This window comes from Curcuma longa, chromosome 1, assembly GCF_044706935.1.
Source record: "Curcuma longa cultivar G26 ecotype Majalengka, Jawa Barat chromosome 1, ITB_CL_G26_1.1, whole genome shotgun sequence".
In the NCBI taxonomy this organism is placed as follows: Eukaryota; Viridiplantae; Streptophyta; class Magnoliopsida; order Zingiberales; family Zingiberaceae; genus Curcuma; species Curcuma longa.
In genome coordinates this window covers 9,821,255-9,836,625 of record NC_133861.1, presented here as the reverse complement: position 1 = coordinate 9,836,625, position 15,371 = coordinate 9,821,255, and the positions used below count along the sequence as shown (strand labels likewise).

At 42.7% G+C, this 15,371-nt stretch overlaps 2 protein-coding genes and 1 pseudogene across 2 annotated transcripts; 2 read left to right on the top strand and 1 right to left on the bottom strand.

Moving 5' to 3' along the window:
- Window positions 1–11: 11 nt before the first annotated feature.
- LOC141845391 (NADPH-dependent aldo-keto reductase, chloroplastic-like) lies at window positions 12–774 on the top strand (annotated as a pseudogene).
- A 5,817-nt stretch (window positions 775–6,591) lies between these two features.
- On the top strand, window positions 6,592–10,155 carry LOC141828245 (nucleobase-ascorbate transporter 3-like). Its single transcript, XM_074715641.1, has 14 exons — window positions 6,592–6,952; window positions 7,325–7,422; window positions 7,530–7,706; window positions 7,876–7,976; window positions 8,045–8,120; window positions 8,198–8,266; window positions 8,355–8,539; window positions 8,611–8,707; window positions 8,794–8,880; window positions 8,959–9,017; window positions 9,103–9,194; window positions 9,276–9,353; window positions 9,443–9,603; window positions 9,714–10,155. The coding sequence occupies exons 1-14, from the start codon at window positions 6,775–6,777 to the stop codon at window positions 9,927–9,929; spliced, it is 1,674 nt and encodes a 557-aa protein (XP_074571742.1). The 5' UTR covers window positions 6,592–6,774; the 3' UTR covers window positions 9,930–10,155.
- Window positions 10,156–13,060: 2,905 nt separating this feature from the next.
- On the bottom strand, window positions 13,061–14,530 carry LOC141836642 (LOB domain-containing protein 36-like). Its single transcript, XM_074724152.1, has 2 exons — window positions 14,128–14,530; window positions 13,061–14,026 (listed from the first exon to the last, which is right to left on the bottom strand). The coding sequence occupies exon 2, from the start codon at window positions 13,989–13,991 to the stop codon at window positions 13,296–13,298; it is 696 nt and encodes a 231-aa protein (XP_074580253.1). The 5' UTR covers window positions 13,992–14,026; window positions 14,128–14,530; the 3' UTR covers window positions 13,061–13,295.
- Window positions 14,531–15,371: the final 841 nt, after the last annotated feature.

The window sequence follows — 15,371 nt, the reverse complement described above, 5'->3', positions numbered from 1 at the left end:
AATTCATGCAGATGCACTGGCCAATTCGCACTAAGCCAGGTTCTCATCGGTTCGAAGAGGGTGCCATCCTTCCCCTATGCATACCTGAGACTTGGAACGCCATGGAGGGCCTCTATGCATCTGGGCAGGCAAGAGCTATCGGGGGTGTGCAACTTCTCCACCAAGAAGTTGCAGGACCTTTTATCCTTTGCTAAAGTGCCACCGGCCGTCAACCAAGTTGAGTGCCATCCTGTGTGGCAACAGACACACTTAGGGAAATTCTGCCAGTCCACAGGCGTCCATCTCTCAGTAAGCTATTTCCCTCCACATACAGAGTAGATTGTCGATGATTCTTGACTTGGTAGCCTTTTTTAATGGCGTTTTCATTTGTTAGGCATTCTCGCCGTTGGGTTCCCCTGGTTCATGGATGAAGGGCGAGGTCTTAAAGGAGCCAGTTTTGATAGAAATTGCTGAAGAGCTACACAAGTCACCGGCACAAGTTGCACTAAGATGGGGAATTCAGAGTGGTCACAGTGTCCTTCCAAAGAGCACAAACGAGTCGCGGATCAAAGAGAACATTGATCTTTTCAGTTGGTGCATTCCTCAAGATGCGTTTTCCAGGTTCGCTGAAATCCAACAGGTAATTCATCATGAACTAAATCTATTATATAACTGATCATGAAATTCTTATCATTGACGTTGGTCGCGCAGACAAGGCTGCTCCGAGGGGACTTTGCTGTTCATCCAAATGGGCCTTACAAGAGCTTGGAGGAGCTGTGGGATGGTGAAATATAACATATCTATTAATTATCTTTTTTCAAAGAAAAAAATTGTAGTAATATATCATTTCAACTTAATTCAGCATTGGAGAGTTTGACGCTCTAAAGCTGGTTGATGTATTGTTACAAAATATTGATCGACAGATTGATTTTCTTCTTAGCCAGACTGTTTGCCTAAGGAGAAGGAAAAGAGTGAGGAGGGAAGGAACAAGGAAGGAAAATCAGTTCCTTTCTTTGTGAAAAAAAGATGAAGAGGATGAGAACTTAAATTTATTCAACATAATTAAATATGATACTTCTCGCCCAGGATGATCGTCTTCTTCCATATCATGTCCTCCACCTCGCCCTTCCGCTCCTTCCGGCTCGTCCTCAGCTTCTGCGGCAGCCCCCTGCCGAAGCTCAGCGACAGCTTCCCCTTCGACGACGTAGACGTGGGAAGCGCCGTCGGCGGAATCGGTCCGTGCGTCGCCGCGGCCTCGACCGGGATGACGGTCACCTCCATGTCCTCCGATTCCGCCGCCGCTAATGTGTCTGCCTCGACGTGCGCCTCTTGTGGCGGTTTGATCTCCCCTGTTTGGCTGTTTCAGAAGAGGCGGACTTAGCGTGGGATTCGCTCCTGGGAGTCGACGTCGGCGGTGAGGAAGTCTTGCCAGAGGCCTTGCGGTTGCAGGTGGCGCAAAAGGAGAGGAAGACGGTCATGGCGGTCACCATCCATGCCACGGCGAGGAAGGTGGCGAGAGCCTGGTGGTGGGTCGTAGAGAATTGGACTTCAACAGGAAGCAAAGCAGCTCTTCCCATGCTCCCTATGAACTGAGTCGGTACTTCATTACACCCGAAGCAAACAAAAGCAGAGAAGAAAGTTGGCCTATAATAATTCTTCGTTGTTTTGAGTAGAATTGGACGATGCTTCTTTGGGGGATGCTGCTGGAGAAAATTAGGAACACAAAAGCTTTTGTGGCTCTAAAGTATGGTGAACAGACATAATAAAAAACGCAGACCAGGAAGAATTTAGCAGTTCTATAAATATATGTTTGACTTGATCATCTGTTGGCTGTTTCTAATGGGAGACTACGATCTTGGTAACTGATCTGTCATGCAAATTAATCCGAATGAAGTTAATCCAGTTGTCAACGTAGAGAGGATTTTAAAATAAATCTTAGTTTCGATATCAATTTGATCCAAATTTGTGAACACTGAAACAAGATACTTTATCAATAACCAAGCAACCGAAGTGCCACCAATGACTCATAGAATGTCAAAACAGAGTGCTCTGTTATTTTGCTCGTGTTGCAGAATGAATTCAGTCTCATTTCTTTTTCCTTGTGGAGAAAATAACACACCAAGTCACCAACCCAGATGGGTGACAAAAATCCAAAAGCAATCTAGTTTTATGAGACATATCTAATTTACCGATCTACCTGTGGTATAATTGTTCTGATCCTGCCAAATCTTAGCCATTGCCCTGAACCATCTGTTCCTTCCACATGTGCTTGTCTCTCCCTCTCTCTGTTTCAGAATGAAAGAATAGCAGATTGCTGGACTTGCAGCAAAGACTACAAGAAGGGCATTCCGGCAAGGCCGTGGTGCAACAAGTTGTGGGAAATGGTATCTCTAGCCCGCATGGCGCTCATCGTTCGGATGCTATTCTCCGGCACCACTTCGTCGTCCACCAGCTCGAACTCCATTTCAGCGTCCATCTTCTCGTTTCTCATCTCGCATATGTTGTGGAGGACGCAGCAAGCGCCCAGGAAGATCGGCAAGTCTGACAGTTTCACTTCGGTTCTCTTCTGCAGGCATCCCCACCTACCCTTCAACCTGGCAAAGGCCTGCTTCGCCACCCTGTGCACGTCCCCGATCCTCTCATTGAAGGTGTGCTGCGCCCATGTGAGGTTCGGTTGGGCGTAAGGGACGAGCACCCAGTCCAGCAGAGGGTAGCTGCCACCGCCGACAATCCACTGGTGGCTCAATTGGCCGCCGTTAGCTCGCTGGTAGAGTACCGACTTCTCGAGCACCTGATCGTCGGGCATGGAGCCGGGCCACCCGATGCAGATGTCAATGAAGGCGCCGTCGGGGTCGACAACGCCTTGAACAGTGATAGTGTATGACGTCTTCTGGTTGCGCTCCGTGTGGCGGCGGTTGAAGTAGGCCGCGACTCCGTCCTTGGGGGCGACGATGGGAATATGGGTCGTGTACATCGCGCCGACCACATTGGGAATCCCTGACAGAGCCTCGAACCGTGCGGCCTTGGCGGCGGCGGCTTCCGGGGAGGGCCAGAAGAGCGCCCGCGGCATTAGCACGTTACGTATTGCGGTGCAGACCTCCAGGACGAGCTTGTGGCAAGTGGAGATCCCGAGCCCGAAGCGACGGGAGACGAGCCGGAGGGGCTCTCCGGTAGCGAGTCGCCACACGCACACAGCGACGCGCTGCCGGACGGGGATGGCGGCGCGGAGAGCCGTATCCTCTTTTGCGATGGCCGACCCGAGCTCGTCGCAGAGGAAGTCGAAGGTGGCGCGGGACATCCGGAAAGCGCGCCGGAACTCCTCCTCGGGTAGATCCGGGTGGTTGTACCGGTCCCACCAGTCCCGGCTCCTGTCCTTCACCCAGAGGCGGCGTTGCGGCCGCCCCGCCGGCGCGGGGGAATTCTCCTCCTCTGTTAATTCGTCGGCGGGAGGCGGTGGGGAGGAGGACGCGGAGGGCTTGAACGCTACGGACCGTGTCGTGAGGGGGTCATCCACCCTGAGACGTTTCTTGGAGTTATGCTCCATGTCAGCGGCGGGGGGCAATGAAGACTGAGGAGCGGAGGCAGCGGCAGCGGCGGCGTCTTGGAAGAAAGAGTAGTAATAGGAGAAGTCGAAGTCGTCGTCGTCGTAGTCGACGACGGAGGCGAAGAGCGGAGGAGTACTCTGGTAAGCCGTCATGAATTGGCCGAGCGATTGGAGATTTGGGGGCGCAATGGCGGCGATGCGTGGGGAAGGTCATTTATAGGTTGCGGCGTGAGAGCGAGAGCAAACAAAGGAGGCGGCGCGTGCACGCGGTACGATCGCCTCGGTCTCGTTCGAGGAAGGAGGGCGCAGGGTAACGTAACCGCGGCTCACGCGGGGTGTGCAGACCGGACCAAGCGGGACCCACTTCATATTCCAACGCGGCTACATCTTGCCCGTCCGTTTGGAGTGACCGGGCGGGCAGGGTCAGCTGCGGGTAACCGAGTGGAAGATGGACCGGTCATGAGTCAGAAGATCGACAGGGTTTTTTTTTTTATATTCCGAACACGTAATTCACATGCGTGGAAAATATGTGAATTTGGTCCGCAACGAATGGTCTTGCTTACCCAACGGTTGTGAAGATTCTCTATTTTTTTAAAATTCAACTTCAGATTCTCTTAAGCTATATCTAGTCTAAAATTCTTATTTTACAGCTAAAGCATATAATTGTTCCGTATAAATTCTTATTATTATGTAAAAATTCTTATTATAAAAATAAAGCTAATTTGTTTGTTTTTATAAAACAAAAAAAATAATGGCATATGAAAAAAAACTTAATTTATCCTGTATGTTATAACAGTCTAAAAGGCATTTTGATCAGTTAATATAAGATATTTTCAATCAAAATCTTCAAATAGTTCAATCAGTGCAAAACAACTTTAATAGTTCTTACAAAAGTCCAAAATTCATACATGCATATCATTGTTGCTGCAAGTTAATGACCAAGCAAGTCGACATTTCACTTCCACAGAAGGTAAACTTTCAGATGAATTGAATCATCTTCACAATTGGTTATCATAGATATTTGTCAATTAGAAATATTAAAATCACAAAACAGCAGAAAACACACACACTGATCTCACTGTGCCATGAACCTTCCGATAAAAGATACTATAGTACAAATCAGACATCATATGACACTGATATATAGCTCCAAACTAACTGCTCAATTACTTGCATTTTCATGTTTAAACAGAATTAAGAAATGCTTCTCACAAAGTTGCAAGATAACAAGCTCCCCTAGAAGATTAGAACTCAAAGTTGCATGACAAAGTATATCTCAAAAGATTTCATCTAGGATTGCAGTAGTCCTATGAGAAACCTTTGTTTTATCAAAGTTAGGGGGAATCAGATGCATTTAACTTAATTATTAGGATATTGCTTGTCCAAATGATTAGGAACCATTATACAAACAGTGCATATCATATCGACTGCATTTTAAATATAGTTCAACAGCAGAAAAGGATGACTTATAAATCATTTCTCTTGGACACATGCATCAATGGCTTACAGCCAATTAGGAGTTAGGGTTTTGTCAGATATTATCTCAGTGCCTTGATCCATAAGCTTTTCTAATGATCGACATTGTAACTTCACGCCTCTGCATTGTCTTCACAACATACCTATTATGCATTAATAGTCTTGTGAGTTTGTTCTACTGAGCAATGACAAAACTAAATGAAAAAAGAACGTTTAGGGTAATTAATAGTCTTATGTTACATTATTTTATCAGACTTAAAATTCAAAATTGCATACGTATAACCTTTAGTTTTAGTGTTGAATTAGGAGGCTTGAGCAACCGATTAAAATTAATTAACTTCTAAGTTTGTGCAATATATATGGAATCCAAGCCCATAAACACTTACAAAGAGATACAGACAAGCCGAAAGCTACCTGATGCAATTGCCCAGTGGACTTATCTTAGCAAGTCTCTCGCAAACTTTCTCAAAATATATAGCCAACATTAATTATCTAGTTGTTGAGCACTACTATCGAATACACATGGAAAATCAGCATACTTGTAGAATCCGTATAACCTCCATTTCAATGTGTATTACATACTCTCAGTTTCCATCTTACACAAATTGACAAAGTGCCCATGGCTGAACCATAATCAAGACTTGAAGAGGACTTCTTAAATGCTTTTGTACTCATATGAACTTCAGTTACAAGGCAGATCAGGACAAGACGACTGTAAAAGGATACACTGTAAGGTCAAGCTTCCACTCGCTTTCTTCGACCATTTGATACTGCTAAATCGTCAGTAATACGACACCGTGACTTCACTGGAAATATTTCATGCCAAAATATTGCAATCGTCTGACGTCGAATTGCCCTGCTTCAACCAACCTCTCACACTCGATCGAAAGTTGCATACTGAACAAGAAAGGCTAAACAACTGATCAGTGACCTTCCTGGCAACTTACTGAACAAGCCCTATATTATTATTATATACTGAATGATTCCCATCCTCTGACGTTAGTATTTGACCTGTTGTATCTCTATCGTTATCCCATTTGACCAATTGACCTGTCGTATATATATCTTTTCCCTATTTGCATGATGGGTTGCACTGTGCAACAAATCCACAGAATCGTAGGAGTTCGGACTGCGTTTGAATGGTAGTACTCACACGGAGACGGAGATGGAACAGGTGGCGATATCTCTGGCCGACCTGATCTGAAACCGTACGTCTTCCTCAATATTATCTTATGTCTCCACCATGTTGCGTCCACGTGACTCTGGATGTGATCGCTGCTGCTATTTATGAGATGGACGTGGTCTACATGCCTCGTCGACTCCTCGTGATGATAGCCAACAATGGATTGAAGTTGAATTAAAGAAAGATGGGAAGTCAGGGCTCCGTTAACGAAGATGCAGCAGCATCCTTGAAAATCAAGCATGCAGGGGACGTACGTGCATGCACTTGTTCCGGGGCGGCACCGTCATTGCAGAGGAACACAGTGTTTGGTCTAAGCGTAGGGTAGGAATCCGAGAAGTCTACATATTAATCACCATCCATTTTAATAATCAGACTCGAGGCAAGTAGCAGAGGGTTATTAAAATCACAACTTGGTCGAATTATTTGATGATTATTGTAGTACTCAACCTCCGAAGACTCTTCTGTTTCAGTGTTGATCCAAGCATCATCTGCCTACTTCCCATTTCTGTTTCCTTTCTCGTTTCTTCTCCTTATTCTTCTTCGTCTTAAGTTAATAAACAATAGAAGGGAGGCAGCTGAGTCTGATCAGAGGATGGGAAGTGAGAAGGGAGCGACACACGGGTCTCCCCTGGCGCCGCCACCGGTGGTGACTCCTCCCGCACCAGCGCCGGTGCCGATTCCTGTTGGGTTTGGGAACATCCACCAGAGTAACCCTCCTCTAGAGCAGCTTCCCAATCTCCAGTTCTGCCTCCACTCAAACCCTTCATGGCGTGAGTTCCGCTCCTCGTCCCTTACACTTCTGTTCTTCTCGTCTTGAGAAAACTTTGTTTACCTTCTTACTGTTGATGTCAAGGGGGCTTTGCTTCAAGAAACCCTTTTTCCTTAAAAGTTTAAAAGTTCTCTTCTTGCAATAATTCTGGTTAATTCTATCAAGCAAGCATCTTTGCCATACAACTCCAAAAAGAGTTAATTTGTTTGGAATTTTGTTTTTGTTAATTGCTTTTTGATGTGATTAACACAATTGCTTCTCTTTGCAACTTATCTGTTTTTAAATCACTTCTATGATAAATGTCTCCTGGTCATGCATTACTAGAAGTTAGAACCATTGATTTATGATTCTGCTAATGGTTTGATTGTTGCAGCTGAAGCTATGATGCTTGCTTTCCAACATTACGTCGTTATGCTGGGAACAATTGTCATGCTTGCTTCCTTCCTCGTCCCGCAAATGGGTGGAGACCATGTCCGTCTCTTCCAAACATATCATCGTTCTTCTTTGTTGTTGGAATTTGATCTCCCGCATAGATTTTAGTTCAGGAATTGAACACCTTCCGTGATGATTTGGAGCAGGGGGATAAAGCACGTGTTATCCAAACACTTTTGTTCATGGGCGGAGTCAACACGCTCCTTCAGACATTGATTGGAACTCGCCTGCCCACAGTGATGAACTCTTCCTTCGTGTTCATAATTCCTGTAATGTCAATTATTAGAGACTTTGCTTCGCGGACCTACGCTGATGAACACCAGGTAGATTGACAACATAAGTTCAGTTTTGTACATTCTGGAGTTTCACAATTCTTTGCGAAAAAGATAAGTAGGAAATGGATCAACACTTATGTGAAAGGTTTATGGTCTTGAATTGGTTGTGTTTTGTTTTAGATTCAACAAGTTTTACTAGATTTTGATGTTGCTGCAGAGGTTTGTCCATACTATGAGAGCTATTCAAGGTTCATTGATGATATCCTCATTCACCAACATATTTCTTGGTTACACCAATACATGGGAGAGACTCGTCAGGTAGAAGTATGGTAATTGTTAATTCTTTATCAAATTGCATCTGAATGATTTATAAATTCCATTTTCAGATATTGCAGTCCTGTAACTATAGTTCCAGTGGTATGTGTTGTGGGACTTGGGCTGTTTGAGCGAGGCTTCCCTCAGGTTTGATATCTGATTAATCTCTCTCAAGAGTTAAAATCCTTTAGAAAATAAATTTTTTAAAGTAACAATCTGTTCAGGTAGGAAAATGTGTTGAAATCGGATTACCGGCATTGATATTGCTAATGTTGTTGATTACAGCACAACAGGTAAAGGTTTCAAAGAGATATATAATAGTTGATATAAAATTATCTCCTTGAACAAATGCCATACTCGTCTTCTTGGTACACTGTGCAGTACATAAGGCACAATCACATGAACACCTATTTTCTGCTGGAGAGGTTCTCCATAATTTTGTGTGTCAAAGTTGTATGGGCCTTTGCTGCTGTTCTTACGGCTGCCGGTGCATACAACCATGTCCCTGAGAAGACTGAAATTCATTGCCGAACAGATAGATCGTACCTCATATCCTCTGCTCCATGGTGAATTTCAGCAAAATTGTTCTGTACCATTTCCATTAAGTGCCCTCGTTGACTGACATTGATTGTCCCAGGATTAAGATTCCATACCCATTTCAGTGGGGAACGCCTATATTTTCTGCGAGTCATATATTTGGGATGATTGGCGCAGTGCTTGTGTCTGCCTGTGAGGTCAAATTCAATCGTCAAAATCTATTTTGATTCTCTCATTCAGTAATTTCTAAATTACTGAATGTCTTCACCCTTGCTTCACACAGTCTACTGGTGCACACTATGCAGCTGCTCGTTTAGCAGGCGCCACGCCGCCTCCTGCGTATGTGCTTAGTCGAAGCGTCGGCCTTCAGGTTAAAGTGCCATTTGTACATTTTGTGTGAGATTGATCACTGAAACAGGGATTTGGTGTTGTGCTTTTGTGTGGGCAGGGTGTAGGCATGTTGCTTGAATCGATATTTGGTGCTGCAGCTGGTTCAACTGCATCTATGTAGGTGACCCTGCATTGGCCCTGTGCTGATAAAAGTGCCACAAGCTTTTCATTTCATAAATGATTCTGACGGTTTGATTTGCAGTGAGAATGTGGGGCTTCTGGGATTGACACGAGTTGGAAGCCGGAGAGTTGTGCAAATATCGACGGGTTTTATGATCTTCTTCTCCATAATTGGTACAGATTACTAACTTCAATAAGGACAAGAACAAGCACAATTTACACTCTGTGTCTGAATCCATATTCTTTACTTCTCAGGAAAATTTGGGGCTTTCTTCGCTTCAATTCCACTACCAATATTTGCAGCAATCTACTGCATTCTCTTTGGACTTGTTGGTAAGCTATGCACTGAAAGCGTTGTTATTTCCTTCTTCCTTTTGCTTTTTTCAATATCCTACTAATAACTACCTGTTTCAATCTTACAGCTGCGATTGGTATCTCATTCATTCAGTTTGCCAACAGCAATTCCTTGAGGAACTTGTACATCTTAGGTGCTTCACTATTTCTAGCTATTTCGGTTCCACAGTATTTCAACGAATTCACAGCTTCAGCTGGCCATGGACCTGCTAAAACAAATGCTGGATGGGTAAGGTGTTGCAATGTTCTTCTTCAGTAGCAAAATAGGCCATTTCCTTTTGGTACTTGTTTCTTCTAACCATTTTGATGAATGACAATTGATTTATTATGTATTTACAGTTCAATGATATACTGAATTCAGTCTTCTCGTCAGCTCCGACAGTGGCTTTAATGGTAGCAATAGTTCTAGACAACACACTGGAGGCTAAGATTTCTTACTCAGACAGGGGTTTCTCATGGCTGAAACCCTTCAACAGGCATGATGCTAGAAATGAGGAATTCTACAGCTTCCCTATCAAAGTGCACGAATGGATACCGACCCGATTCCTCGACTAACTTTCGCATCGATAAGTCGAGTAAACTTGGCATGTGTGTGTGTGTGTGTGCGTGCGCGAGTGCATCGACGAGGAATACTGTATTCAATCTGGTGTGGATATGTCAATCAATACATTGGTATTACTCGTTTGTTGCATGTCTGAAATGCTTCTGAAGCACTAACAATGTGCAGTTTTTTAGAGGCACTGCTATTTTATTTCAGCAACTTAAAGCACTTTTAATTTGATTCACTGAATTTAGTAGATTTAGGTTTCTGAGGTTGTCATTTGATTCATTGATAGTCTTGCAACAAGAAGTACCAGGGAAGGGATTATGTTCCAAGTAGTACAACTTCAAATGATATAAAAGATGATAAAAAGTGCCTCTAGGGTTACGGTGCAATTGAAAGAAGTTTTTGTAGTTAATTAGATATCTATGAGTAGATTTTTAATTATGATGTATTACAGATTAATTTGGGCATCTAAGAAGGAAGCATTTGCTACACACTAGTTTGAAATAGTTGTTTTGTCATTGTTCACTAGAAAGTGTTATTCACCTATTAAAATGGGACGTTGAGCTGCATGAGCCATGCAGGGGCTCTGCTAATATCTTAATGCTCAGTTAAATGAAGAGTTTACACGTACGGATATGGATCATTAACATCTAAAAGAAATTACATCTACTGTATAATTATAGTTTCTCTATTTTTTTTAAAAAAACTATATCTTTGTTAATTAAGCATCGACAACAAATGCATGGTCTCCATGTTTTCGTTTGATTTACTAATTACATTAACTTTGTAAATCTTTCACTCTTCCTTTCAGTTTTTTTTCCCAATTCTGTTAATTACAAGGAATAAAATTTGATGTTTTTTTTTTTTTACATAATCTTTGAAATTGGAGCATGATTATATTTTGTAACTTTCAAAATCAACAAAAAAGGTGTCATTGTTAATTCAAAATATTAGTCACCAACTATCTATAATATTCCGGTCCAAGAAGAATAAGAGATAGATCAACTCTTTGACAATTAATTCTTGATTATCTTTTTTGCTGAGTCAGCTGCTATCTTCTCAATTGATTGACTCATGGCGAGTCAGTTTCTGATGGATCGAACACTAAGGAGTCAAAATTTAACGAGTCAGATGTTAAGAAGAATAAGTCAACTACTGATCACTCAGATGTCGATCAAGATGACTCGACTATTCACCAAACAAGATTAATTGAACTTTGAATAGTCTCTTCTTTTTGAAGAAGATTAATATGAGGTCAATGTGCATTTTGGTGTGACCCCTCCGATGTTCAAATTAGAGACAAGATAATGAGCGGAGCAGAGACGACGTAACTATTCCTATATTTTTAGATATTTGTGATGCGAGAGAGAAACTATTAATATTCGATCGTTAAATTGTAAACTGTTTATTTACTTGATAATGGAAGGCTCCAAATACGATGAGAAAAAGACACTATTTAGAAGGATTTAAACTTATTGCTCTAGCTTTGAATAGAAAATAATAACATATTTAATATAAAGTTAAAGGATTAAGATATATTTTGAAGAATCAGTAAAATTCATTTTAAAAACCATAGGAGCAAGAAAAATCAAAGGCATGGAGCATGTACAAGGGGGATGAATTTGAAGGAAATTAAAACGTACAAAAAACCAAAAATTAGTCATAAAAAAAAAGAACTTAGACATAAATACTAAGCAATTAATTAGTATGACATCGATATAGTCTTCAATTTGAAAAAATGGTATGAAAGTTATTCTAATTATAATAGTTGATTGCAAAAGCTAATATGAAAAAGCATTGAAATTTCTTCTCTAAAGCATCAAATATTTCCACGCTATGGGATGAGAACTGAAGTCACCATGAGAGCGAATAGAACCGCTACAGAAGCATATATGCAATGAATATGAAGAAGTATAATTTCCCAGTGCAAGGTTAGAAAACTATGTAAAAAACCAAATAAGAAATATATAAAGAAAGAAGCAAAAGATTGGTATTAAAGAGCAGGCGAAATCCATCTATCATCAACATCAAGCTCTAACTAATGGAGATTTTGTTCTAAAGGTTTACTTTACAAAAGTGTTCATAAATTGCTTCTTGAATTATCTAGAATTAAGCCCATGTAATAGTTAAGATAAGGTCGGGAAATCAAACAGCAGCATCTCTAAATAGCTAATTAATAAATTATTCATATTTCAACTGGTTCTTCGCACCCATCTATTTCTAAAAGAGTTTTTTTTTCTGTATTAAATAGCTATTAAATTCCTAAAGAACCGACAAGTGGACAACTATCACAAGTCATGAAACAGTTTGCTAATATCATTACTTTTCAGATGCATAGACAAAGTTCTGCAGCAGAGATTAACATATATTTAGGATCACACGTATTCCCAGTCCTGAGCTCACTCAGCTATGTCTGCTTCTAGAGCGAGGACTGTTTGCAGGTTGACCCTATCGCCTTTAATTTATTTGGGTGTGGGTGCAGAAATCCATGAAGGATTCCATAGGATGTGTATTCCAACAAGTAAATTTGATCTATAAAAATGCATATTAAAGTTGTAGACAATAAGTTCTGTCTATCTATCTATCTAGCTTGAGCTGAATATATATATATATATATATATATATATATATATATATATGAAAAGCTAGTAATAAATAATGAAACAGAAGAATGACATAAGCGAAATGTGCCAAAACAAGGCTCAGAGACAGGATGAGTGCAAAATGGTTTTTGTATAAGGCAGAAAAAAGAAGTAGGTAAGCTCACAGCAGAGAAAATTAATGAGCGGGGGCACTGCCACAACTGCATCACAATCCCTGCAGCGTCATTCCTTTTGCCTGTTCTCCTTTACAGATAGAACTTTTTCCCCCTACTACTTGTCGCTTGTCTCCTTCGGCTATCCTTAATGCTGTGCCACCAAATCAACCAGTGTGAGAGAATTAAAGTGGTCCTGTCATGAAGCCATGCGTCGAAGTAAGTGCACCATTGGAGGTGCTCATAATATGCCAGAGTTTTTTTGGGGTGAAAAGGAATGCCAGAGTTTTGCCAAACACCAATCCAAAGGTAAATAAATAAACGAAGTTGTACAAACTTCAAGACTCACAAATAAGATGAAAGAAAGATGATAAAGGCTAAGAAACTTGATCCATGGTGTATAAGAGTCAAAAACTTGATGATAAGTGCTTATTCTCTTATAAATTACGTACTGTTCATCCAAGCAAGAACTCGATTCAAGAGGCGAGCTAGGTGAGATTGGTTGATATATACCTTTAAAGATGATCGATCTCTGGTTATTGGGAATAATTCAAGAGAAGCAGATTTCAAGAAGTAGCTAGCAAACTAACAATCAATCTTTCTTATTTCTTGCACGCTGCTACTCGGTGTAATAATGTTGTTGCACAAATGCACTTTCGGATTCTTGCGACGGAACAAACGCCATTAACGTGCCACCACCCATCTGCTCAAATCCCCTCCTATCGTTAAATCTCGTAAGCTCCTGTTGCTGCTCATACCTCGTCATCCTATCTGCTACCACGGCCATGCCCATTTGCTGGGCCTCCATCGACTCGGGCGGCGGCGGCGGAGGTTCATGAATAAAATTTTGGGCGTGGTGGTGAGCAGCCGCCGCTTCCTGTGCAGCGAGACCGAGGCCCATCCCAACACTCATCACTGGAACGCCGTAGGGCGCGTCGGAGCCAGGGGGACCGTGGGCGAAGAACGGACCAAGCGTGGCGGCGCCCATGTAGGTGGAAAGCTCTTTCTTTGCTTCGTAGAGCTCGCGCTGGACCTGCTTGAGCTTTTGCTGGAGGATCGAGATGTAGCCGACGCAACCATAAACGGGGTTGGCCAGCCTCGCCTGCGCCTCGTAGGCCAGAGAGTTGGCGGCGTGCTCCCTCTGCGCAGGGGGCAGATCGCTGAGGAGCTTCCCGACGTTGCTCGCCCCAAAAACCTTGTGCACGCACGCGAACTTCCCCGGCTGGTCCGGCGGGAAGTACGGCGCGAAGACACACCCCGGCGTGCACTTTCGCCGCAGGCATTTGCACGCGGCGCAAGGGGAGTGGGTCGACATCGCCGGCGGTGATTAATTCTTGGAGAAACAAAAAGCTGAAAGCATTTCAATCAGAAAACAAACCAATATGGGTTCGCTCGCTCGCTAGCTAGGGTTAATTAAGAGCATTAATTGGGATCGAAACATTGTAGCGTACCTTTCCAAATCTTTCAGCTCAAACACTTGCCCGAGCGAACACAAAAATCATTTGTCCCATTTGAGATCGATCAGGAGCCACCCTTCTTAAGTTTGATTGAAACAAAGAGATTGCTTGCCATTCTAGGTCAACTCAAAAGGGAGCAAATAAGATCGCAGAGGAGCATGTCGCGAGATCTGATGTGCACCGTGCGTGTTTGTCTCGTTCTGCAGCCTGCAGCAGCGGAGATCGGGAGATCGGCGATCGGAAGCAACGCAGTAAGCGCCAAAAAGAGGTGGAAGTTGGTGTAAGAGGAAAGGGGATGGGAGAGAGAGAGAGCGAGAGAGAGAGAGAGAGGAGGGGGTAGAGGAGTGGCTTTAATCCGATTCTGGCGGATGGATTTGCGCCTCGTTGCGTGGTGAGGAGTCTTCAGATCCCAACACAAGTCGTGACGAAGACGAAGAGCCTTAAAATAAGCAGAAAATTACGGTGATGAATTAATTAACGGAAATAACCGTAGGGTGAATCAGATGGAGAGAAAATAGGTCCTGAGTAGGACGCAACTATAAAATACTTTAATAAGTAATCAGATATTTATAAATTAATTTTTAATTATGACGTATTAGGATTATTATTATTTTTTTTTTGTTATGGATGGTTATGAACGTGGGAGGGAGCGAGGGAGCAGTTTGACGTCCGATCTGACTCTCATGTTAATCCATATCTATCGACTTCAAGGCTGATCCGAATTAGTTCTCGACTCGTGGTCCTTTTCTCCAGGAGCCGAGTCTCTCCTCAATCAGATGTGGTTCAAATATGGAACACGGAGTTGACTGTGTCCAAGGCACAAGCCTCGAGCCGAATCCTCTCTCGAGTCGAATTCTCCCTCGAGCCAAATCCTCCCTCTAGCCGCCTCACCGTCCGACTCCTCCTGTGAACTCGCAGCCTCCCAATTGGCTTGACTACTTCCCCCTCATTCGGATATCGATTCGGCTAAGGTTTACGCCGAATGACTATCACGTACGGTGGTCGATTCCATCATTCTCATCATTTCTTCTGGCAATTTTATACTCTGTAATTATGATCGCCGCCCTGACACCCACGTGGGAAATGACTTTATGAGCGTATGTCAACAATGATACTTTTATCCTGATCATTCTATATCTTTCTGATAAAATCATGTTCAGCGACAAAACGTTTCTTTAATTAAGTTGGGATGTGATTAATTGAGATGTGATAGGATCTCTTCCTCTCCCTTATTTATA

Coding starts and splice junctions, on each gene's coding strand:
- LOC141836642 (XM_074724152.1), bottom strand. CDS start 13,991: ATGTCGACCCACTCCCCTTGCGCCGCGTGCAAATGCCTGCGGCGAAAG.
- LOC141828245 (XM_074715641.1), top strand. CDS start 6,775: ATGGGAAGTGAGAAGGGAGCGACACACGGGTCTCCCCTGGCGCCGCCA. Junction 9,018..9,102: donor GCTGGTTCAACTGCATCTAT/GTAGGTGACCCT, acceptor TTTGATTTGCAG/TGAGAATGTGGGGCTTCTGG. Junction 9,354..9,442: donor CATTCTCTTTGGACTTGTTG/GTAAGCTATGCA, acceptor TCAATCTTACAG/CTGCGATTGGTATCTCATTC.